At 41.1% G+C, this 26,361-nt stretch overlaps 1 protein-coding gene across 2 annotated transcripts in view; it reads left to right on the plus strand.

The window, feature by feature from the left end:
* LOC102497482 (catenin delta-2) overlaps positions 1–26,361 on the plus strand; it is a 445,613-nt gene that overhangs the window by 379,293 nt on the left and 39,959 nt on the right. For both annotated transcript variants that reach the window (XM_014585846.1, XM_014585847.1), the window contains 2 exons: positions 14,175–14,385; positions 20,516–20,600. In XM_014585846.1, coding sequence (XP_014441332.1) covers positions 14,175–14,385; positions 20,516–20,600 — 296 coding nt within the window. The remainder of the gene's footprint in view (positions 1–14,174; positions 14,386–20,515; positions 20,601–26,361) is intronic.

The following is a 26,361-nucleotide window of genomic DNA, read 5'->3' on the forward strand; positions in this document are numbered from 1 at the left end:
CAGGAAGGCTGAGAGTCAGCAACTGCTAGAAAATAGCTCTAAGTCTCATAATTTGGAACTAGAGCTTAAAGAGTTAACCCGTGTTTCTTTTTCTTTTTTCTTTTTTTGGCTTGTTTCCTTGTTCTGTCCTGTTTTGTTCCCTCAGTGCTGAAGTTCTGACCCTAAAATGCAGATTTCACTACAGATGTTTGTTCAACAGACTCCTCATACGTGACCATGCTTTGACGCTTTGTCGATTCCACCAGTTATGCAGTTATGTAGACATAGCAAGCCATGTCAACTCGTTCCAAAGGGCCCCTTTGCATGGTTATCATGTGCTATTAAATCTTGAGAAGTTAACTTTTATTTTATGGCCATGTTTATGTAGCAGGAATATTTTACTCCTTTTCCGTTCATGTTCTGGGGTCAGTAACTTAGACTGTCAGAGTCAAGATTCACCTTTTCCGGTTTCATGTCCATTACCTACCTGCCACTCGGAGATTATGTTCTCCCTCTGAGCTCTGAGGTGTCAGTGCTCCCAGTAGAATCACCTACAGGCTTGGGATGCCATTCAGCACGAGCCAAGTCAGTGTCCTCGAAGAGTGTTGTAGACATCATTTTCACATATAAAATGCCTGTGTTCTTCAATGGACTCATCATGCATAATTAAATTATATTTATTGCCTTTAAATGAAAAGTCTCTGGCATGGTCATGGTTACAAATTTGATTTACTCAATTGTATTCTGGTAGAAAGAAGGACAGATTCTATTTGTATCAGTACCATGAAAACCTGTGGTTAAGGAAGTTAGTAAAGGCATTTTATGGGCCCAGCAGCTGGCATAGTGATTAAGGCACTGGACTCCCATGTGGTCAACCATGGTTCGAGTCCTGGACCCAGTGGCTTGAAACTCATGCTGGGTGTATGTGCACCTGTGCATGTATGCCCAAAATCACGAGAGGAGAATAGAAGAAAGAGGATTACACTATGGCCATCTCCCGGGGGGTGATTTCTCACTTTCTGTCTCTCTATCTCTCTCTTGTCTCTCAAATAAACACATGCACCTTATAGCAAAAATCTCTCAAAAAAAAAAGGAAAAACAAAAGGCATTTTATATAGTAAACTATTGCTGTAAATTGTATAGAGCCAGACTGATAACATATATCATTGTATTTATAGGACTATTATTATTAGCTTCTCTTGACAATTTATTATCATGTACTTTAAGGACTTTCAAAGGATTATAATAAGATTCCATTTAAATAATGTTTCATTCTCATTTTTACAAGCATAATCCATTAGATTGAACATTAAAATAGAGGAAGTAGAAAGAAAGTTTTATAACATGCTCAACTCAAAATAGTGTTAACTACAACTGAATTTGTTCAGTATAGTCTAGGTAAGTAATACCTGTTGGTTGATCTCATACTAGTAAGTAGTCCACTCTTTCGAAGTTGTCTTCTTCTAATGTAAGAGTTCTGGAAATCCCAATTCAATCCCTGGTGGTCTGAGAGATGTTCGTTTCTGTCAATGGTATCAGCTTGTGTGGGAATGCCTGTTCCCTGTTTTACCCAGTGTCAACAGTGCCTTGAATCAGGCTGTTTTAATGAATCTTCCAGCAGACACACTTACTGATGGGTGGCTGGGCAGGGGTCTTTAGGTGAGCATGAGAGAAAATCAGAAACTACCTGTTGGTGATGAAGTTAAATAGCTCTGATTATTTCCTTATCATAACCAGTGACACCAAATCTGAGGCATATTTAGTTTTATGAGGAGTGAGTTGGCAACTACCATATGAGTTAAGTACATATTATGGACATGGGTGCCCTGAAAATTCTCAGGGCCTTTTCACTTATCCCATCAAGTGTGTGTGAGGATTACCACTACTGAAGGCTTTTTTCAGTCTATAAATGGAATCTTCCTTTTGAAAACTGTTGACCATTCTTATTCTGCCATTCTTTAGCATGAAAGGAAGCATGCCTGTCTTCAGAATGAGAGGTTCACCATTGCTGAAGCGTAATCATAATGATAACATTTAACTTGTCATAATTAAGCGGAGGCGGAACTCCTCTTTCTCTCATTTGTCAAGTCTTTTTGTATTGGATTCTTGATAACCAGGACAGCTCGCACCAGAGTATTAAACCAACTAAAAATCTGTAGAATTCTGAAAGTACCTAATTATTTCTAGCATCCCTTATTTAAAGGTGTTAGGAAGGAAAACCTTTGTTATTGCCAGCAGTCCTCTGGGAAACACCAAAGATGATTTAGATATAATATATTTTTAAAAATATTATTAGTTTGACTAAGGGGTGTGGGTTTGCGGAATGCAATTTCAAAAGAATTATCAAGTGGCCTGAGATATGGGCGTAAGCCCTGAGTGACTGTGAGGCAAGATGTAATTTCAGCTTGGTTCAGAGTGATATTAAAAATAAAGCAGCAACAAAACCAGCAGTTATTAGGAATCCCAGCATTTTCGGAAGTGAGGAACTTTTTGCTAAATGTTCATTTAAGAGATTTAACACTAGCATTTTTACAAGTGAGGACATTTCCTTAACAGTGATTCTAGGAGTATTTTGGAGATTCAAGAACCTCTTGCTCTCTGAATAGAGATTATTCTTTGTAGTTTTGTGTTGAAAGCAGAATATACACTTAAAGTTTTGTTTACTGTTTTAGCAGAGATAGAATCTGACCCCAGCTAGGTAATGGTTGTACACTACTCATGTCACATTCTCAGTAAAGAGTTCACAATTCTTTCTCTTTCTTGTAAAAATCTCATCAGCGTTAGGCAAATTGTAGAAAGATTTTAACAAATTGCATTATTTCTTAGGAATTCATTATTTATAGACATTATAAACCAAGGCAAATAAGTTTTGCTTCTTAAGCTTCCTAGACTTTCTTGAACACCCTCAAATATGTTCTTTCTCTTTTTTTCAGATATTAGCACATAAATAGACATTTTTACCTTAGACTTCTCTCTTTATTAACAAAACACAGTTCATTACTTCATAATATTTTCATATTATTGTACAACTGTTGTATGAGAGGTTGTCAACAAGTTTATGAAAGGAGCCAAGAGGTGGTGCAGAGGTAAAAGGTGACATTCTGCAAGGCATTCCCACAGGGTTTCCAGTTCAGGTCCCAGGACCTCTGACTTTACGCCAGGTATGTGCATGCCATGTTCTGGGTCTGGGTGAAGGCTAGTGGTGGATCGTAGCGTTAGAATCCTGTTGAAAGTTGTCTCTCTCTCTTTCTCTCTCTCTCTCATGAAAATAAAAATTTTCTTAAAATTCTTATGGGAAATGTGTATTATGACAAAAATATGCATAGATTTCTAGAAGTTTTACACCAAAATAAATTCAGACTTTAATTCCACTTTCCCAGAAATCTGCGAAAGTCCACTAGTACCTAGTTTACTGTGGTAGGCAGAATAATGAACTCCCCAAAGAAGCCCATGACCCACCCAATCCCCAGAACCTGTCTACGCTGTCTTACATGGCAGAGGGGGGATTTAAGATCACCAGTTGACTCATCTTAAGATAGGAGAAACCCTGGTTTATTCCAATAGCCCAGTGTAATCACGTTGGCTCTTAAAAGTGGAGGAGGAGACAGAGGGGTCCAGCAACCTCAGAGATGTGGTGTGAGGACTCAATCCATATCATTGCTAGTTCCAAAGATGGAGGGAGGGGGCTCCAGGCCAAGGAATACAGATGGCCTCTGGAGACCAGGGAAGACAAAGGAACAGATTCTGCCCTAGAGACCCCAGAATGCAGCTGCCCATGCCTTCGGCATCTCCCAGTAAGACCTATGTTGGAGTTTCAACCTACAAAACTGTGAAAAAACAAATCTGTATAGTTTTAAGCCACTTAGTGTGTGATTTATTACAACAGCAATAGAACACAGCGGCAGGTATGCTTTTCTTGCAAAAAAAAAAAAAAAAAAAAAAAAAAGTATTTATTTCTTCCCTTAGCCAGAGAGAGAAAGAGAAACAAAGAGAGATGGGGACTCCCCCCACAGGGCCCCATGCCCTGTTTATCCCCCAGCCTCAGTCAGCCCCAGATCACAGGCACACACATGCCAGTGTGTTCAAGGAGATCCCTGATCATGAACCTGGAACTTTCCCATATGGCTCAGCCTTTAAAACACTACTTTACCATTATGCTGCCATCTAACCTGCAGGCAAAAGCTGAGAGAGTACGAGAGGGAGAGCGAGAATGCACCCTGTGGGGCAAGGTCCTGCCGTAATCTCTTTTCCCCCATTTTGCCCTGCTTTGGGGATTTAGGGTACACATGCACACACACCCTGCCTGCTTCTCAAGCTACACATCCAGGACTCAAGCCATGCACTCAGCCATGTGAGACCTAGCTCACGTAGCCACAGGCTGGTCTCAGAACTTTCAGACAGAGTTACTGGGTTTTGTTTCCTTGCAGACATAGAATAGGCTAAGAGATAAGGTCTGAGACCTGTATCATAAACTAGCACCTTAGAAGAGGAGCTGAGAGCTGAGAAAGCTACCCCTGACTCACAAGCTCACATGTGCTTCCTCCTGAAGTCTCACTCGTTCGTGCGGCAGCGCTGTGAGTGTACTTACTAACTAGTCCAAGACTCTGGACCTGTGCACATCTTTGAAGTGTGCATGCATGTGTTAGTGACCAGTGTTTGTTCAACCAAGGGACATTACAAAGTATACTCAGAGAAGTTAAATAGAATAACTCAGTTAACAGAATTTATATAAGTGCACAAGATTCAAAAGATTAACCCCTTTTAAAACATCAGTTATTAAAATCCACCTAGTCAAATACCAGTTTATCTTCTTACAATTTTAAATAAATAATGTTAGCTTATCTGCCGAATAGAACTATAATTGGAACTATAAATAGTTCATATTAAGTAGAAAGTGAGAAAAAAAAAGCATAATCTTGAAACAATAGATTATGCTAACAAAAGATTTATGACATGATAAAACTAGGGGGGAAAATACATCTTGTTTTACCCTAAAATTACAAAACCAGTCTAATTTTTGCAAAAATTCACCTTTGCTGTTATATAAACTCTTTCTACTTTAGATGCCTTCGAAACCTCTTTAAATGTTCTTAAAATTCCTGAAGTGTCTTAGATCTATTTTTCTCTTGTTTTTGCTAATCTGTTATCAACTTGTAATTCTTTGCTTAAATTTGTTAACCTAGCAACCAAGGCCACTGATTTAATTCAGTGGTAAATGTCTCTGTGTTTCACTTTGAGAAAAGCTTTTTGGAGAACATTTTTTTCTTAAAGAACCAGCAACTTAAAGCATTCTGAGACTTCCTTTTTGGGTTTTTGCTATAGGGCACCTGCACTCATTGGCGAGAAATAGAGAAAGGGACAGTCAGAAATCACCCCCCTCCCCCGGGGGGAATGGCCATTTCACAATCCCTTCTCCTTCATTCTCCTCTTGGAATTTTGAGCATGTATGCATATGCACCCAGCATGATTATGAAGCCACCAGGTCTGGGACTCCAGCTGCAGTTGACCATGTGGGAGTCCACAGCCTTAACCACTGTGCCACCTACTGGCCCCTGAGACAGTTTCTTTAATTGGCAGTCTTTTAGTTCTCATTGTAATTTTATATATGAGGACTCGTTTGTTTACATAAGCCAATGAAAATAAGAGACCATTTATCAATTTCATTTAGGAAATATAAAATTTTTTTAGGGAACCAGCAGGTGGCATGGTAGTTGGAGCACTGGACACCCATATGGCTAACCATGGTTCAAGTCTAGGACCTGGAGGCTTGCTTTCTCACTCTCTCTCTCTCTCACTCTCTCTCTGTCTTTTGCTGATATGCATGCATGCCCTATAATGCACTTAAACATAATTTTAATAATAAATTAAATGAATTAACTTAAAAAAACAACAACAGAAAAGTCACACTAATCTCTTGACAGAAAACCGTTAAACACACATAACAAAAGAGTCCCATCCAACTCCCAGGCAAGTTGGAGAATATGGTAGGAGTTTATAACTCATTGATTTATATGATCATATTAATATTATTATGCTTATATGATTATAAATATAATATTTACACGGTTATTTATATCACTTTGTTATATATGCCTTGTGTTCTCCGTATTTCATATATGTTCCTTTCATTCTGCTTTTCAAGTTCAGTATGGCTGAACTAGGGAATAAACTGTAAGATTTATTAACACCTTACTATCAGCCCATAAAGTTTTTCTATCATTCTTCTTTTTTACCTGGTACGTTTGTGCAACTTTTCTCATTTTTTAAAATTTGAAATATTTAGAGTTACAGAGAATTGCAAAGACAGCCCAGAAAGATTTTATGTGTCCTTCATTTCATGGAGGACTACATGTTTCATGAATACAATATGAAAATCAGAAAATTAGTGTTACAATATGTATGTACAGTACAGTGTCATTTTATCATATTTGTAGATTTGTGTTAACAATCAGTACAGCATGACAGAAAACTCAGAGCCACTGTCCCCCACAATCCCAAACTCCTGGCAACCACTAATTTTGTTCTCCATCTGTATAATTTTGTTATTTTAAGTGTGTTATATAAATGGAATCTTACAGTATATACTCTTTGAAAAGAGCTTTTTTCACTCATCCCCACACTATTGAGATCTAGCCAGGTAGTAGTGCGTATTGTTCCTTTTTTAATGATGAGTAGTATCCCAGCTGTTTCCTGTTTAAGGATAAACTTGGGAATTCAGAGCCTTTTGGATGTTTCCAGAGGCCAGAGATCTTCGACGGAACCCGGAGATACCTTTCCCATGTCAGCAAGCATTCAAATTTTGACAGTAACCAAACAAAACCATCTTGTATGCTTCACCAAACGGGTCCAGTAAGCCACAAAACCCGGTTTTAGAATACAGATTTTTTTGTATATATTTCCCCCTTTTAATGATATATTTTCTTTTATAATTAGATATCCTTATACTGTACATGACAGATTTAAATTAAGCTGAAAACATTTCCCAAAAGAGAAAGGAGAGGCCAAGAAGTGCCAGCCATAGACCCATGAGCATATACAGAGCACTGTAAGAGATGGACAGCCGTCCCCTGACAAGGGAGAAAAGCTCTTTTCACACTCATCTACAGACATGCAGTCACACAGAAAACAGCCCTTCACTTTTACATATTCCACCCTTGTCAGAATAAATTCCAGGTGGAAGAAGATTCTGGGATAATGGATTAGTTAGGAAGCACCAGGAATCCGTCTCCCTCACCTAGACAACAATCACTGGGAGAATCTGTCTGCTAGAACTATTACTTCTTGAAATTGTGGAGTCTCTTGAAGGCTTGACATTTAGAGAAGAAGCCTTGGACAGAACATTGTGGTTAATCTTGGTCAACTTTACCTCTTAGCGAGTAGTAGCCAGCTCTCACCACTCCTCGGCCGTGTGGCAGGCAGCTTGTGCCCAGGTTCCTGCTACAGCAGAAGCCACAGCTGGCAGGCAGGACCCTGTACTCCACATCCGGTTTCTGTGCTTGCTGCTACTTGCTGCTTCTGAGCACAGAGATGCAGACACAGAGGCATGCCGCCATGGTTGCACTGCAGAAAAAAACATACACACTCATGGTTGTAGTTCTTTCTGCATTTGGCTGGAGTAATTTCCAAAGGATTTAAGGGACTCCCACCACTCCCACCCCATTTTTTTCTTTTGGGAGGCAGTGATTAAAAAGTAAAGCATTCAAAGGCAACTGCATATGTGGAGAAAATTAGAAAGTCACTGTGCATGTCCAGGGAAAGACATGGGCTTAAAAAAGTTCTGAAAAAAAACCTTCATCAGCTTAGATCTCGGGTTGAGCCTCAGCACAGAATCAGCCTGTGACAATCAAAACCCAAACAAGGGACAGCCACATAGCAGGGCACGAAAAATGAACCCTGCATGGCCAAGCACAGTTTAAATCCCAGCCCTGGTAGCTTGAAAACATGTCAGGCACGTGTGTGTAAGTACTCCAAATCTTGGTGGGGAGGAGGAGTTAGAAGGAAAGGATTGCAGCATGAAACATCCTATTGGGAGGTGCTTTCTCTTACTCTCTTTCTCTTGTGTGCATATACACCCTCTAGCAATTGAAAACAAAAAATAAAATAAAATAAAAGTTTTTCTATTTGAATTAGAGTGTTTTAACTTTAGAATGTAATATTTACAGTAACTGTATAGAAAATAGTTAAAGAATATAAACAAAAGAAAATGAGAAGGGAGTAAAATTATTTCACTGCCAAAAAAAGAAAATCAACTAAACACAAAAGACATAATAAGGCAGGAAATGAGAGACAAAAAAGCCACAGCTGGCAGGCAGGACCCTGTACTCCACATCCGGTTTCTGTGCTTGCTGCTACTTGCTGCTTCTGAGCACAGAGATGCAGACACAGAGGCATGCCGCCATGGTTGCACTGCAGAAAAAAACATACACACTCATGGTTGTAGTTCTTTCTGCATTTGGCTGGAGTAATTTCCAAAGGATTTAAGGGACTCCCACCACTCCCACCCCATTTTTTTCTTTTGGGAGGCAGTGATTAAAAAGTAAAGCATTCAAAGGCAACTGCATATGTGGAGAAAATTAGAAAGTCACTGTGCATGTCCAGGGAAAGACATGGGCTTAAAAAAGTTCTGAAAAAAAACCTTCATCAGCTTAGATCTCGGGTTGAGCCTCAGCACAGAATCAGCCTGTGACAATCAAAACCCAAACAAGGGACAGCCACATAGCAGGGCACGAAAAATGAACCCTGCATGGCCAAGCACAGTTTAAATCCCAGCCCTGGTAGCTTGAAAACATGTCAGGCACGTGTGTGTAAGTACTCCAAATCTTGGTGGGGAGGAGGAGTTAGAAGGAAAGGATTGCAGCATGAAACATCCTATTGGGAGGTGCTTTCTCTTACTCTCTTTCTCTTGTGTGCATATACACCCTCTAGCAATTGAAAACAAAAAATAAAATAAAATAAAAGTTTTTCTATTTGAATTAGAGTGTTTTAACTTTAGAATGTAATATTTACAGTAACTGTATAGAAAATAGTTAAAGAATATAAACAAAAGAAAATGAGAAGGGAGTAAAATTATTTCACTGCCAAAAAAAGAAAATCAACTAAACACAAAAGACATAATAAGGCAGGAAATGAGAGACAAAATAGCTATATAACATAAAAAAAAGAAATAGCAAAATGTCAGAAATAAGTTCCTTCTTATAAATAATGAAATGTAAATGAATTAATTTTTCAAATCAAGGACACATTGACAGAATACGTAAAAACACATGATCCAGGCCAGCCTGTGGCCTGGTGATAGGGACTGCTGTGTGTAGTTCTAATTCTGGACCTTGGATGCTTGAAAAATACATTGGACATGTGTGTGCATGCGCCTAAAATCCCCCAAAAAAAGAAGAAATGGAGAAGGAATTATGGTGTGGTCATGCCCTATGGGAGGACAGGTTCTCGCATTTTCTCTTTTTCTCTCTCCAGTAAGTCCACACACCCTCTATCAAAATTAAGGAAAAAAAAAAAATGACCCAACTCTATATTGTCTACAAGAGACTCACGTTAGAACCAAAGTATAAGTAGTTGGAGAGTGAAAGGGTATTTGTACACCCATATTTCAGGCAGCAGCATTTCCAGTAGCTAAAATAAAAAATCAATCCAACTGTCCATCAAAGATAAACTGATAAGAAAAATGTGGTATATACATGCAATGGATATTGAAAGTAGATTGGGGACTTCGAGCAGCAGTGGAGAAAGGATTGGGAAGTTACAGTGTACTGGGTAGAGTTTCGATTTTGCAATATGAAAATAATTCCTGGGATGGAGGGTGGTGGTGGTTGTACAATGATCTGAAAGCACTTAGTATCACTGAAATGCATACTTATAAATGAATAAAATGGTAAATTTTAAGTTTATTCTCACCACAAAAAAAGAAAGTGCTTTTATAAAGAAAAAAGTAATTTTTTTTTTATGTCAGCAAAATCTTTAGTGAGACAGAATGACCTGTATGTTATTGTTGGTGGTGGTGGTATGTTTTATCTATTCTGGTGTAAGGAAACAACACATTTTTCTTTATGAGCTTTGATTTCCTATTGGATGATGAGCACACTCCAACTGGCAGCAAGACGAGGTGTCCATTCTGCAGTCACAAAGCTAGGTGTCATTTGCACTTGATGACCTACTAGTCTGTCTGATGGGGTTCTGCTGTACGATTCTCTCATAACTAGTTTTGTATGTTTGTCTTTGTATGAAAACAGAAATCCAATTTGTCCTTTATTGGTTTTCACTACCCTCTCCAGTGTCTCAGCTGGAGATCTCAGAACCATCTTCCCTTCCGTGACCTGAACATTTCACTGGACTCCACTCTGTTAGTTGCATCTTAGGGATAGCCACCATAGCTGTTCCTTTCTCCTTGGTCTCACGGTGGTCACCTCTTCATAGCCATAGACTAGGTCCTTTTTTTCTCGGTTCTGAAATATTACAGTTGCCAAATGGTATCAGCATGAATCCCTATGACATCCAGTCTGTGCCATCCTTTTACTTGTTTTTAATACAAAGTAAATCCAGAAGAAGGGATTGGTCATCTATCTGCAGTGGTTGCTGGTGCCACTGCCTCTTTTGTGGACTCGGGGAGTTTGTTCTGAGACAGACACTTCCTCTTCCTCATGCCTCACAGGCCCAATGGTGAGGCCTGTGTCCCTGTGTTCTCCTCTGTATCCTAACATGCCACAGGACCAGTGCTGAGCTCCAGGTACCCTCTATGTCCCTGGACCGAGGCAGAATCTTCTGCTTCTTCCTCTTCTAGGCTCCCAGGGAGACAGCCTCTACTTAGTAGCCTAGCTGCTTGCCTCCTCAGCCCAGCAGAAGCCTACCTCCATCCATTTTTCTCTCTCTAAAAAGAAAACAAAACAATTTGATCACCTTGATGGCATTAAGCTGTAAAAGTAAGTTTTGCCCATCCACCTTGCAATAAGGGAATTAAGTCCTTTCACCTTGAAAGAAATCTGAAACCTCAAAGATCCGAAAGTGTGACCGAGGGATGACAGAAGGAGGATTCAGTCCATCCTCTTAGGTAGCAAAAATAACTCTCTTCGCTCTTTCTAGTTTTCAGAAAATAAATGAAAATATGGGACATGGAACAGTTACAGACATAAGCTACCTTGACTTGCAGTGCTTACAATTTCGATGAAAGGATGGGAAGAGAAGGCTTCAGTGTCATGAAAGAGATTGCATGTTAATCTTACTATTCTGAAAACTTGCTTCTTAATGCACTAGAATTCTCTTTGTAAAATAATGAGATCTTGTTATTCTTTGACCTATAGAACAAATCCTAATTGTCTAATTCTTATATTAAGCCTTCTGTAAAAACCCCAGTTCAACCTAATGTCTGTCTTTCCTGAACTCCTATTATAAGCATGTAGTAGGTTACTTGTGACTATAAGAAGCCTATATTCCATATTTTCCCCCAGTTAATCTCAAAGTTTCCTTATACCAGAAAGAACTAAAAAGCTTTTGTTCCTATCCAAATTTCCTATGTATGAAGTGAGGGTTCAAATACTAGTGAGGGGAAGCAACCTCACATCAGTACATAATCAAAAAAAGAAAAAAGAAAACGTATGTCCTTTAAATAAGTTAATTTTGCTCAGAGAACTTTTTCCTTACAGAATAATTTTACTTGATTTGTTTCTCCACTTGGATGGTCAAAAACATAGTCTAAATATACCTCTCCTAATAGACTGATTAAAAGATTAAATGAAAAATTTTCAATTGCCTAATAGAATGTCAATGAACTGTACTAGAAATACTAGAAATAAAATACTGCCATTGAGTTTCCCCAATATTCAGGTTGTAGGAGGTTAAATACAGCCATGACTCTTGATCTTTCTCACATTGAAGGGCCCATGGAAAACGACAGGATGTGGAGGGCTGGCGAAAGTGGAAGGAGAAGGGAGTTCTGCGGGGACAGTTGTCCCGGTCACCTGGACCTTACAAGAATACCTTGTGTCTCATTCAGGACTCTTGGATTGAGCAACCACATTTTCAAATGTATCTGACATAATTTTGAAAATCATAAAAGCAGCAAAAATTCAAACATCCCACAGCCAAATTCTCTCCTTCTCATTTTTGCTTTCAACCTTGACAATGTCCAGGGTCCCAAACCCAGTCTTCCATAACTAGTCGAGAGTATAAATGTTCCCCGTATGTACCATGATGGAAACAGTTTTTTCCATCGTATTGTCCTTCCATCATTTCCTTTATTTAAAAAAAGAGGGAAAGGAAGATAAAGGAACACATCCATCTTCTCACAAGAACTCAGATTTGTCTCCTAATGGTTTGTGGGGGTTAATGAACTGATACGAGCTCTAACATGCCGAGTCAACAAAAGTTCACTCTTAGCCAAAGTCAAGTCTGATTTAATGATAAATAAAGCAACTTGCTCAGAGACTATCCATGTACAAAGTAAGTTTTCTAAACTATTTTAACTGCTGTCATTAGAAAACAAATATGCTACATTTGGGAGGCTTGCAGGCAAATCATTTTTGTCAGACACTTCCTCGGCTATCATCAAGTGAATGAAGATATTTTTCTATTTTAGCAATTTAAAACCAGCATTTTCTGTGCAAGCTAAAATAAGCCATCTAAACATAGGATACGAGTGATATCAGAATGACAAAGGCCAGTTTTATTTATTGCTGCCTGGAATTAAGATATCATCAACCACTCCCGAAGGGTTCCTTTTCCTGCCCTTAGCATCATGCACTAGAGAATTAAATAGCAAAAGACAATATCATTTACAGATACATATGGAGGTTGGATATTTCTAATAGCTTTTAAAAACTAGCTAAATATACCTGTCTGGGGCCTGGAGACAAAGAAGGGGTACAACTGTGGACATTTGCCAATTCCATCCAGACAATTTAAGCACGGCCAACTCGACCACAGGCTTTCATTTACTTAATTTCAGAAGTAAATTAAAGGAACAGGATTGGAAGCAACAGGTGGGATAAATTGATGGTCTTTCGGGGTTATTGGTAAGGGATAAAGTGGCTTGTAAACTAAAGTGCTCCATAAATATGTCATGTAAGTACCTTTATCACTGTGAGTAGAAAGATTAATAATGATAAAGTGAATTAAGGAAGCAGAGTTGGGTTTTATTTTATTTTTCACATAAAGAAAAGCATGCCAAATTAGTAAATGTTATATGGCTGAACCATACAATAAAATCCCATTGGAGAGGCAGGCAGATCATCAGGTTTGAACTCTAGTCCAAACGTTCTCTAGGTCTATGTTGTTTGTCAAGTTCCTCTCCTGCCTTTTCAATGATTCTTTTTACAGGGGTCAAAAATGCCGATCTCACATACCATGAGTATGTGATAAATCTATTGTAGTTTGGTAACCAGCAGTTAACATAATGACTATGTCGCTGGACTCCCACATAGTCGACTGCGGTTCGCGTCCCGGACCCGGTGGCTGAAAACTCACGCCGGGCGCGTGTACGTGCATGCCCAAGATCCCGAGAGGAGAATGGAGGAGAAGGGATTGCAACGTGGCCATCCCCCCTGGGGGGTGATTTCTCGCTTTCTGTCTCTATGTCTCTCTCTGTCTGTCTGGTGAGCGCACGCACCCTATAGCGAAAATCGCTCAAAAAAAAAAAAAAAACCTATTGTAGTTTGACTTGACTTGTTAAATAATACAAATTCCAACATGGCACTCTTTCTGAGGTGTTTTGTTAGAATGATGTTTCTGAGGGTTTTGTTAGAATTGCTATACATTCTTGTGACTTCTGCGAACATCAAGCAGGAACTAATAATGGCCAACATCCATTGAGTCCTCCGTCCTTGTTAATCACTGTATGTTAAATGCTTTCCATAATTTACTCATTTAATCTTTACAACCTTGAAAAGCAGGCACTGTTTTGTTTTGCTTTATAGATTGAAAAGACAGACTTAAAAAGCATGAAATAATGACCAGTGATGCTATCCCACATTTATCCAGCACCAAAGACCATGCATTTCCTATTAGAAAGTACCACTTTCTCTGTATGTGCCCAAAATTACCCAGCAGGGGGCATTTGGTGATGCAGAACAGGCAATATCACACTGATGTGACCTCTCACTTTCTCTTTTCTTCTCCTGGACCCACCTCTCTTCTGACCCTCCTACTCCATCTTGACCTCCTTTCAACTTTTCCCTTTAATTTCTTTTCCAAAGGCAAATACGCCATGCGAGACCTAGTCCACAGGCTCCCAGGTGGGAACAACAGCAACAATGCAGCAAGCAAGGCCATGTCGGATGACACAGTGACAGCTGTCTGCTGCACCCTGCATGAAGTGATCACCAAGAACATGGAGAACGCCAAGGCCTTACGGGATGCTGGCGGCATCGAGAAGTTGGTCGGCATCTCCAAAAGCAAAGGAGATAAGTACGTGAGATAGTGGCTCCATCTCTCTGTCTTGGTAGCATTGGTTTAAAGGGTAGCTAACATCTTTCCATTAATGAGGCACTGGTGAATGCTGAGGGAAGGCATTTGTCTCTGAGTCAAGAGAAAGAAGATGGCAGATGGTTTCTAGTCTTCCCAGACTACAATAAAAGCTGACCTTATTGGTCATTTAGATTTGAGAAATAACTCATGACTTGGTGACTGTTGCAATATTGGTAAGGTAGACTTGACAATCCTGCCTGCGTACTCACGTATTCCTTCAGTTTGGAAAAGACAACTAGCTTAGCCTGGACACACTAAAGTGTGTTGTTTCTCTGATTTCAAATCCATGTGTCTAAGATTTTCCACATCTTTTTGCTCTGCGTCTCTTCAACTCTGCAGAGCATGTCCAATCTACCCTACCAATATGGTGGAACTGACCCACTCATAGTAAGTCCTCATGCAGGAAGGTTGGAGCAGAAGACAGATTGTGATAGAGTCAACGGAAACTTGGTTCTAATCCAGCACTGTCCCTTACCACCTGCTAACTTTGGTGCAAATTATTTAACAAGTCACTCTACCTGTACTTTCCAATCTAAAACTGAGGGAGAGGCTATTAGAATCTACTTCCTGGAAGAAGTGATAATCAAGTATGAAAGAAAAAAATATTAAAGATTAATAAAAAATTTCCCAAACAGAGGGTAGTGGTGAGGAAGGACAGCTTCCATGCAAGTAGAATAAAAAGAGATAAGACCTGATGTCAAAGCAATTGCACCACCACAGATAGAAATGTCCCCCAGTTTGATTTAAGAACTAGTGGTATCTTACTGTCTGCAACTGAAAACTATCTTCACAAACCAGAGTGTAGGTATATCAACAAGCTGTCAGTGTTATAGAAACCTGCACTAACCTTAATTAAATTTTGCCTCCTGGAAGTCCCTCAATGTAATCAAATAAGATTAAAAGAGTAAACCCTTTGTTATCAAGGGTCTCCTTTTTGACTTCTTATTCCCTGTCCTACCCACCCCACCACTTGTTTCATTACATCTAAATGCTAAGCCATTTTCCTTTGTTAGTAAAGGCTGTAAGGGATGCACTCTGAGGCTTTCTCAAAATTCTGTCTCACTGTTTTACTCAAGTCAGGGTGTTACCAATGAATTATTTGAAAATTTTCAGGGTTCCTGCTTAGCACCTGTGATCTCTAAATAGGTTCCATCAATAATTCTGCATTAGGATTCGAATACTTTCCTATATCAAACAGAGAAGCCCCACTGGACTCATGTAATAATTTTGTGATGGAGATTGTTGGCTTAGATCATATGTTCTGATATTGTTCTTATGATAAAGCGCTGTGTTGTTCCATCGACAGCAAACCACATGGTTTCCACTTTATAGAGCTTCAGTAAACCGTTAGAACTCTCAGTCAAGTGTCTACCTATTTTGAGTATTAAGAACATTATGTTCATACTTTTTTAAACAAACGCGTGTACACATGTAATAAAACTTAGCCCACCAAGGTGATCTGATATGTTTGCCTATATTCCTAAGACATTCTAAGATTCCTGCCTCTGAACCATGAGACTGCAGTGCTTTGAGGAGTGGTTTGATGAGTATTAGCCCTTCTAGCTGCATTAGCATCCCGACAGCAGTAAGCATCACTAGATGAGTCCTATAGTCTAAGAAAATTACTTGGTGAAATTAATTGAAAAATTATTTGAGGAAATCACCCACGCAATGGTATATATCCTTGTTGCCAATCCAGAATATGGCCTGACTGGGTCTGGTTTAATCTTGATTATCGTTAATGAAAAGACTTTTTCAGTGCAGATAATCCCATAAATGCCCTGTAATTTGACTGCAGATGTCTTTATGGACTATCACTTGTTTCTATTTCTAATGCCCACAGCCTGGATTTATGGTTTTAATAAGAACTGTTAAAATGGAGTGAATCAAGTATCCTCACAGTTATAGTTCTCCTATTTAGTCATCTCATCCATTTCTCCATACAGTGTATCTCTTTTTTTATATACTAACTAATTTGGGGATCAAAATAAGGTTTTTATAGCTGCATATATTCTCATTTCCTGCCTACATTTTATTTGGGTGATTGCTTTTCACTGCTCTTAAAACAAAATGAATCTAGGAAATTTGCTCCAAATCTTAATATAAAATTTACCATTTGTCATTCATTCTAATGTGACAGTAGGCATTGAGATTCTCTTGGATTGCTAAGCATGTTTTAATAAAGTAGAAATTCTTTACCGAAAACAGGATTTGTGGAAGTGGGAATGATTTAATGATTGCATCCAGTAAGAATATCAATTGACCCTAGTTAATTTATAAAAGGCTTTCCTATCTATTCATCCTGAATTGTCCTTAAAAACGTATTTGCAGAAAAACAGTTCAGTTTATACTTAAGATAGCATATGGGAAAACACAGATGGAAGAAATATGTCTAGCTATAATCCTCCATTCTCAGTATTTATACATTTTGTTTATGAATATACACAAGCTTAAATGTGCCATGATGTCAGTGAGTCAGCCTGGTGAGCCACTCATCTGTTGCAACGGTGCAGTCCACAGGGTTTTGAGAACACCACTGACGAAGCTGATATTCGATTCCTACTGTAGGCTCAGCCGCGTTAAACCTCACACTGAACCGCACTAATGGAAATCTTCAGCCACCCTGATTTGACAGCTCTGGTGTAGATCAGACACTGTGTAATTGTTATTAACTCTTATAGACGTCTTACACTCACCATTTTGAAGTCTTGATAACGTATTCTTTTCACATCATTTTAAATACCCATTACAGACATTCTATCATGTCCATCTATTTCTAAAATACATTTTTTTTCAAATTTTAACAGTTACATGGAAAATAGTGTCGAGTGTGTCATTGTATTTTGTCATAAGACAGAAAAGCTATTAACGGTCTCAACTGTTACTTGTCAGTAAAGAACTGGGGACTGTGGCCTGAGTTATAATCACTTGTCACATTAGAGGCCCTCAGTTGTTCAGGTCCTTCAATCAATAGTTATAGTTTTTCAAGTAGAAGTTTCTGTTACACCAGTCTAGTGGCTGGATCAGAACTAAAGGCTAAAGAGAAACTAATGTTTTTTTGACCTTCACATGTTACTATAACACTATGGCATACTGGCATTTTAATTGAGAGGTTAAAACCTGCAATTCATTACATATTCACAGTCTTTTTCAATTTCGTAACCAAGCAAGAAGCAGAAACAAAATTTACACTGTACCAGAGGAATTTTTCTATTTCAAATATATTTCAGCTGCAGTCTCTACCTGAATATTATTGCATTGTCAGAAAAGTCATGACATATTTTTTTCTAGACTTTTCTATGCAAAAATGCATCATGACTTTTCTGACAACCCAATAATATATGTTTCTGTAGAGTTGCTTAACTACTTTGATGGAAAAATATCTAGCTAAGAATGATAAAATACAAACAAAATATAGCATCTAGTCTGTGTTCAGCACAGAGTAATATATGACTAAAAAGTACTTTTGTCAGTATCCATGAAAAGATCTAAAATGTACTATGTTTAAGTCAGAAGAATAACATATTATGAGAGGACTTAGAAAGTTTATGGAAAAGTGGGATTAAAGTACAAGTTCATTTTGGTGTGGAAAATGTTTTAACTCTATGCATAGTTTTTCATAGTAAGCATTTCCATCCACTTTCTGAGGACCCTTCATGCATTTAGAGCATGACACGATCCTAAATGTGAAAATTTTTTGGCAACCTATTCATTTTAGTTAAAGAAAATATGTGACCTAAATATAACTAATCTTTTCTTTTTCTTTTATTTATTTATGTTTAACTTGCTATAGGGCACATATGTTCACCAGAGAGAGAGAGAAAGAGAGAGAACGAAAATGAAAAAGCACTCCCCAGGGGCTATGGCCGTGCCATCCCTTCTCTTTCGTTTTCCTGTCAGGATTTTAGGCACACACACACACACACACACACACACACACACACACGGTGCAGTTCTCAGGCTGCCACGTCCGGGATTTGAACCATGCAGTTGATCATGTGGGATTCATCTGCCTTCACTACATTATCACCAGCTGGCCCACTAATCATTTTTTAAAATACTTTTCAAAATCACTAATACAAACAAGTTAAATTCCCTCTCAGTCACAGTAATAATAAGAGTGACCCACTTTTAGAGAAATGGATGAAGAAATTTTAAACCTACTTGGTCTAAATAACAAAGATAAATACTGAGAAAACAGAAGCCATGTTATGAACCATGTATTGGCATTCCATCATTTCATTACAAAATGCATGTCCTCACAACATCCACTTACTTCCACTCTCAAACTCGACCTTAACCTGATGTATCTAGCCATCTGTTCCCTTTCTACCACGAAAGCCATTTTACTTCAAAGGCATCTATTTTTTATTTATTTTTTTGTAGAGGTTTTGCTATAGGGTGCATGTGCTCGCCAGAAAGACAGAAAAGTGAGAAATCACCCCCCCGGGGGGGTGGGGGGATGGCCACACTGCAATCCCTTCTCCTCCATTCTCCTCTCAGGATTCGAACTGCAGTACACTACATGGGAGTCCAGTGACATAGCCATTATGCCAACTGCTGGTCCCTCAAAGGTATCTTTAGTCTCCATTTAGAGATTACTTTTGGTGGGTCTGTGGCTGCCGCACCATGGTCAGTGCCAGGGGAGTCATTATGGTGGAATCTTCATGAATGGTTATATCCTACTCAGGACCAGGGGACACCATTCACATGGACGTGAGGGTTCACAGACCATGGCCCACAGATTGAATCCTTCCCACTGCCTGTTCTTTGTCAGTAATGTTTTATAAGAACACACCCACTCCCGTTCACTTCTTTTTTACATTTATGACTCTTCATGCTACAGTGGCCGAGTTAAGTAACTGCATCTGAGACTGCAGAGCCCCCAAAGCCAAGAACATTTATTACCTGAACCTTCCCAGGAAAGGTGTGCTGGCCTCCCCGAGACAGACCCCAGTGTCAACAGCTAGAGCTGTGTAGTTGGCTGTGAGACCACCCATCAGACCAAAACCACCAGGCAGTAACAGCCTCCATGCCCACTAGTCAGAGCAACTTCCAAGAATGTGACCAGATTACATCAACGTGAATATATTGACCTAGTCTCTCATTTGAGGCACTGAACCAAAAGACAAAATATCGAGTTACATTTTCATAGCGATTGCAAAGGCATGACCCAAAAATGGTTCAGAACCGCCAGTCCAAAGACGCATGTGACCTTGGTTTCTCCCTGTGGTCTAGAGGACAGAACTACATTTTATTTTATAGTTCTTTTTCCCAGGGTGTGCTTGTGCTCCCCAGAGAAAGAGAGGGAGAAAGCACCTCCCAATAGGACACGGTCATACCACAGTCCTTTTCCCTCCGTTTCTCCATTCTGCCAGGATTCGGGGCACACATGCCTAGGGTGTTTTTCAAGCGGCCAGGGGTGGGACTTGAACTGTGGTTGATCATATGAGAGCTAGCTCACTATGCACAGCGTGTAGCTGCTGTGCTGTGCGGCCGGCCTCAGCGGCAGAACTGCAAGTGCATGTAGGGCTTCATTTCCAGATGTTTCCATGCATGCCTCTGTGTACATGGAAAAGCGTATGCACAGGGCGGTATTCCCTGCCCGTCTTTGTGACTGGCTTCAGCAGCACGTGGAGAGCAACTCTCTTTAATCATGCAGGCTTGTCGCGCCACCAGGGTGGCTGCTCTCATGCCTCAGTTCAGACAATGAAACTCCTTTTGTCTCACTGCACAGGTGTTACCTGATGTGGTTATCAAAACCCCTGAATCTGCCTTCCTACTCACTTTCTGTCCCATCTTGTAGCCAAACTTGAAGTCTGTGTTCCAACGCAACATCACTGCTCTTGTGCTTACGTTTAGAAAATCCCCTCGCCACAGTGTGCTGTGTCCCTGGCTCTCACCCTCGGGTGCATGGAAGAGAATGGGCTTAGGAACTGGTAGAACAGTCCAGCACTCCCCAAGCTGCGAGGAAAGCCAGGAGGAGGCTGATTGTTCATTTCCCTGACAATCTCACGTCCATTTGAGGCCCAGCTGCCACTCACCATCCTGTGTTTCCTTTCTCCATCAGACACTCTCCAAAAGTGGTCAAGGCTGCATCTCAGGTCCTGAACAGCATGTGGCAGTACCGGGATCTGAGGAGTCTGTACAAGAAGGTAAGGTTTGCTCCACCGTCCTAGCTGAGGAGCTCCACTCGGGCCCCGAGGCCAAAGATGTGGTACGATGTACAGCCTCACTGAGCGTCCTCACAGACATGGGGGCACGGGCCCAACAGCTGCAGTAACTGGAACACAACTGAGACAGGAGCATCAGTGAGGAAACAGAGGCCCACTCAGTGTCCCTGAATGATACTGAAATCCACGGGCTTGCAGGACTGGACAGACCCACTCATAAGGTCTTATCTAGTGGAAAAGAAAATACACCTCTTTATTTTTTCAAAGTCCCTCACTTTGTGACCACTTAGTCTACTGCAGAACAAATGTCAACAGGTAAATTTGCAGAGGAGACAGAGAAAACTATAAATAACAGATCAGGAGGTCCCTGAGTATTGGCAGTGCGGGAATGCTGAGTAAAGGACGCAGCCACCTCCCACATTGCTCAGCCCCAGAGGACCTCATCGTCTTCCCACCCAGAGAGAAGGAGATGAGGTCCTGATGGCAGCCGTGGATCAGGATGAGTCTGGGCTCAGGTTCTGGACGCCCTCAGGAGACAAGCAGAGATTTATATTGTTGCAAAGGAGTTGTTGTTAATATGTTGCAAAGAAGTCTTCATCCCTGAAGTGGTTCAAAAAATAAAACCTTAAGAGAGAAGTGTCACATCAATCAGACTCAATTACTTTCCCCTAATTAATTAACCTGGTGGTTTCAAATACCCACTCCTGGTTTCTCATTGGACCATTCCTCAAACAGACCTCCCATGATGCATCACTTGGCCAGGTGGTTCTTGTGAGAGGCCTTTCTTAATTTCAGAATGGCCACCATCTGCTAGGCCTTTAATTGACCTGCTTCACTTGCTGTCTCCATGCCCAGCTCACCAGCAGGTCAGGCAGCAGCCACTCACTGGGCAGGGACATGGGGCTATAGCAGGAAGCCTCACCGTAGGGAGGAGACCCATCTTGCCACAGCCAAAATTTGTCTTTTTTCTTTTCTTTTTGTTTGTTTTTTGGAGAGGTTTTTGCTATAGGGCACGTGCGCTCGCCAGACAGAGAGAGACATAGAGACAGAAAGTGAGAAATCACCCCCCAGGGGGGATGGTCACACCGCAATCCCTTCTCCTCCATTCTCCTCTCAGGATCTTGGGCACGCACGCACACGGGCCCAGTGTGAGTTTTAAGCCACCAGGTCTGGGACACAAACTGCGGTGGACTACGTGGGAGTCCAGCGACATAGCCATTACGCTAACTGCTGGTTCCTGAAAATTTGTCTTTTATCTAAGCCAGTGGGACGCAGTACATATTTAGTAACGGCCTCTACTAAGTGATAATCTGTTTCTAGACTGTCCCAAGACTATCCCATGCCCTTAACCATCCATTACTTTGCATTTTAGGTTTAGCAAACATAGCCCCCGTGTATTTTAAAAATGTTCCTATTCCCTAAGGAAAGGTAGTTGAAACAGAAAATGCAAAACGGAGTGTTAGAGGAATGTACTTGATTAATTATATGCTTTCCTCAGTATTTTAAACGTTTCAGGTTCCTTGCCACTTGAAAAGTACATCCCAGCATCACCTCCTGGTTCCTTCTTGGACCCCTCCAGGAGCCAAGTGAAGTGTCTCCCAGGAAAGGGTTCCCCAGCTAAGCAGGCAGTCAGACGTGAAGAGCAAGCTATAAATTAGAAAGGAGCTGGGCGTTCTGAGTCAGTGGCTCCAGAAGCTGAAGAAATATTACTGCCTCAAATGAACGCCCTTTCACTTGGGCCCTGAAGGTTTCCCCGCTGAAATACACCTTCTCCTGCTTATGTGCACTGAAGGGAAACAGCTTTTGGAGACTCTGCGAGTTATTTGTTGAAAAGGGGAATGAGTGCTCCATCTTAGCTTTTTCTGTGTTAGTAGTAGAGTTCAAAAAGTGTAATTGTCTTTCGACTTCCATGAAGAAAAGAACGTGTTGACAAGAATTTAATGGAGCTAAAACTCAAGAGCAAGAGATGGTTTAAAATGTGTTTCCTATGAGGAGATTTAAGGACGGGCTGGCTAGATAAATGGTGGTGTTTTCAGTTAACCCATAATTAAAAAATACTGAGGAAGAGTTGTTCTTAATGATTTCCAAATGATGCAGTTGTGAAGTGAAACCGGGACCTCCGTGCGCAATGTCATTAGTGCTGCTAAGAGCAAGTTCAAATCCACAAAAGCTTCCCATCCAAAATGTCCTGTGAGGAAGCCACGCTCACTCTCCCTACGTATTGTTATTAATCCGTGGGCCATGGATTTCCATCGTATTCTTCATTGACACCTTTCATATCACTGAGAATATCTGATCGGTATCTTTTAATTATCCACGCTTCACCTCTATTTATCGAACATCGCGTACAGGCTCAGTGAGGGAAGACTTCCAAAGATAACACAAGGTCTGGGGAGGGGCTGCAGCCGATAATAATGAAGGAACAATTCTTAGCAGTTTCATTGGGTTCTGGATTCGATATTTGCTACAGGTTTTCAAGCATGAACAAAGGGAAGAAAAATGATACCACAAAGTTTGAGTGAATTTCTAGAGTTTGCATAAATTAGGAGGTCAGAGGGAAGGGCGTTATGGATAAGAAGGAAAACAGGAGGGAGGAGAGGGGTGGGGCTGGGCCTGGGAGCATGTCTGGGAGACAGGATGTTCTAGAACCCTGGCACAGCAGCCAGGAGTGCCTCACATTCTCTCAGGTACTTTAGTTTACTTAGACACAGTTCATCAGTCAAAATATTCTTCTGGCTGGTGTGTTTCCCAACACAAAAATTAGGTTTGCTTTTGTTGTAGAGTGCAACCGAATGAACGACCACCAAAGCCAGATTTAGTTTAGAGGGAGTCTTTATTAGCTGGCCAGTGACTGCAGTCTGAGGCTTGGGGGTTGGGGGAGAGAGGTGCTGAGAGTCAGAACTGTAGCCCCAACTGCAGTTGGAGTAGTCTTTTTATAAGCGGTCAGTTACCAAAGGTTTCTATGCAAGCAGTAACAGAAGCTGAATCAAGCAGGTTAATTATTTCTGAGGGGAGCGGGGTTTCCATGCAAGCAGTTCCATTGCTAGACAAAAGGGTTTCGGGCTAGTTAGCAAAGACAGTGGCAGGTACAGGATGTCATCCTGGATATGGCTTTCTGTATGGCTAGCACAAGCTATTTTCTCACGGAAAGAACAAGCAGGTTTACAGAAGCAGACAGCCATGTTAGGGTAAGGGATCAAAATGGACGAACAGTTGCTCATGTGCAAGATCCAATATGCAGCCTTCCACAATTTGAAATACACTTGGAGCAAAAATATATTTGTACTATCTGAAGCTTCAACTTTAGTGGGGCCTGGCATTCCTTTTCTTTCTTTCTTTCTTTTTTTTTTTTCTGAGCTAAAATAAACAATTTCAGAAGAATAGTATCGCAAGCAGGCTAAATAAGGCATCCCATTTTTAAAACCAATCTCTGCATTCAGAAAATGACAAACAGAACTTGGAAATGTGTTTGTCATCAGTATCAGGGCCAAGGATATTTCCTAAAGGAAAACATGAGCCTTGGGAGGAGACTGGATACAGGGGGTAAAAGAAAAGCGGGTCAAAGTTTCTTGACCTTTTGGAGCCTTCAGACCCCATTATAGACCATAGCCCATAGTGGGGGGCAGCTGTTCAGATGGCTGGTTTTAGAAGAAAGGAGACTTTGGGGAGACACAACATTGAAGGTGATCGAAATCATTGTGCGCGAGCCGCTATGTTATACCTACGTAATCTGTGCTATCTCCAAGAAATAGTTACGTTGGCAGGACGCAGACTAAGCCACTCTGTCAGAGACTCGAAACTACAAAAGCACCAACTAACCAGGTATGTCTTTTCCACTCATGAAAATGCACCTGGGCCGGCCGGTGGCCCAGGACCCACAGGCAATCCTGAGCCTCCAGTGTCACAGCCCTGCCTGTGGAGCAAAGCTCCCTGGCTCTGCCTGCTTCTCAGTCTAACCCACAGAGAGGGAGGAGAGGAGGGACGGCAAGAGGCAGAAGCTACAAACTCCTGCTCACATCCCCGGGCCAAGGACTCAGTCCCCCAGCCCCAACGGCAGCGAGGGGGGCTGGGGAAGTGGGCAGCTCCGTAACCTCGGCCCTCCAAGGCCATATTGGAAAAGTCTAATTTCTCTCCTCTGATGGCCTCCCTAGCTTTCCTGGTTTTGTAGTCAGCCATCTGTCACCACAAGGTCACCCCTTACCTTAGTCAGACACATGTAGGAGAGGGAGGGAAAGACTTCCCTTGCTCATTGCCAGGTTAATGGCTGAGTCTGTAAAAAACAATAGATTAACAAGAGCACAGCCTCATATTTATTTAACATAATGTGTACGTGACAGGAGAGCTCCCAGAAGGAAATACTGGGTCGTCAGGAAAGTCATGGCCCACGTTTTTGTGTAGAAAAACAGAACAACACGTCGTGGCTTTCCTGACAACCAAATAGAAGAAGAAACAGATAAACTTGCATCTTTTTATGCTTAGAGTTGCTGAAGAGCAGACAGTCGTGGAGAGAGGTGGGGGAACAGAGGGCATGACCTCTGGTAGTAAACTGGGGACTTAGCAAGGCCTCTCTGTGAAGATTTTTGTGCCTTGTCTTCAGAAATAAGGTCCTTCCTTCCCTCCAGGTACAGGGAGGGCATCTCTCTCTCTCTCTCTCTCTTTTTTAATTCATACATTAAATCACTACACATCATTTAGATTGTGAAGAGACTTTACCCAGCATGATATACACCTCAGTCCAGCCCAGCTGAGACCACCACACACATCCTCGTCAACAGATAAGAAACCTTGTCTGTGTCCCACAAGTGTCTTACCTCTCCATTCCCCCCCCAATTTCTTTTCCTATGCTCTTCCCCTCCCACATTCTCTTTCCACTTGTCTCTAGTGTCCATTACAATCTTTAATACTTTTATGTTCTCCCGTCTTTCCATCTCGACCATAGAGTGCAGACAGTCGGTATATGTTAAGTGAAAATATACAATGTCTCTGTGTGGGAGGGCATCCCTTAATGAAGGTTTTATGATGTGCTTTAGGGGAGAAGTATGGGGGGAGGAAAGAAAGACCTTCTTGCTTCTGTTTTTTTCAAATTCCAGGGTAAGCATTTCTTATTTTGGAACAGGGCATCCAGAACCCTGTCAGATGCTAAGTTCTGATAGACCAGGGTTTGCACAACCTTCACCCTCTGATCACTTTTCCCATATGCATGCAAATTTGTCAGCAGCCCTTGTGTAATGCAGCACCCCAAGATGAATACTTTGCTCCAAGTTTACGTGAACCTGAGAACAGGGTGAAGCTGTGCTTCCCTGAATTTAAGTTTCTGTCTAGAGACCAGCAGATGGCATAATGGTTACATTGCTGGACTCTCACATAGTTGACCATGGTTCAAGTCCCAGAATCTGTGGCTCGAAGCTCACACCGGGCACATGCACGTGCGTGCCTAAGATTCCAATAGGAAAACGCAGGAGAAGGGATTGCAGCGTGGCCATCCCCCCGGGTGGTGTTTTCTTGCTTTCTGTCTCTCTCTGTCTCTCTGGCAAGCATAGGCACCCTATAGCAAAAACCTCTCTAAAACAAACAAACAAAATTCTGTCTGAAAGGCTCATCATTCCATCTGGTAAAATAGCAGAGAGCCTCTGTCCGCAGAGCGCCTACGGCCACAGAGCGAAGCAGCGAGCATGCCCGCCTTACAGCAGCATAGCCTAGGGCGGGCTACTGAGACTTCCCTGCCCATGGATGTGACGGACCC

Source organism: Tupaia chinensis, unplaced genomic scaffold, assembly GCF_000334495.1.
Source record: "Tupaia chinensis unplaced genomic scaffold, TupChi_1.0 Scaffold000096_1, whole genome shotgun sequence".
Classification (NCBI taxonomy): Eukaryota; Metazoa; Chordata; class Mammalia; order Scandentia; family Tupaiidae; genus Tupaia; species Tupaia belangeri.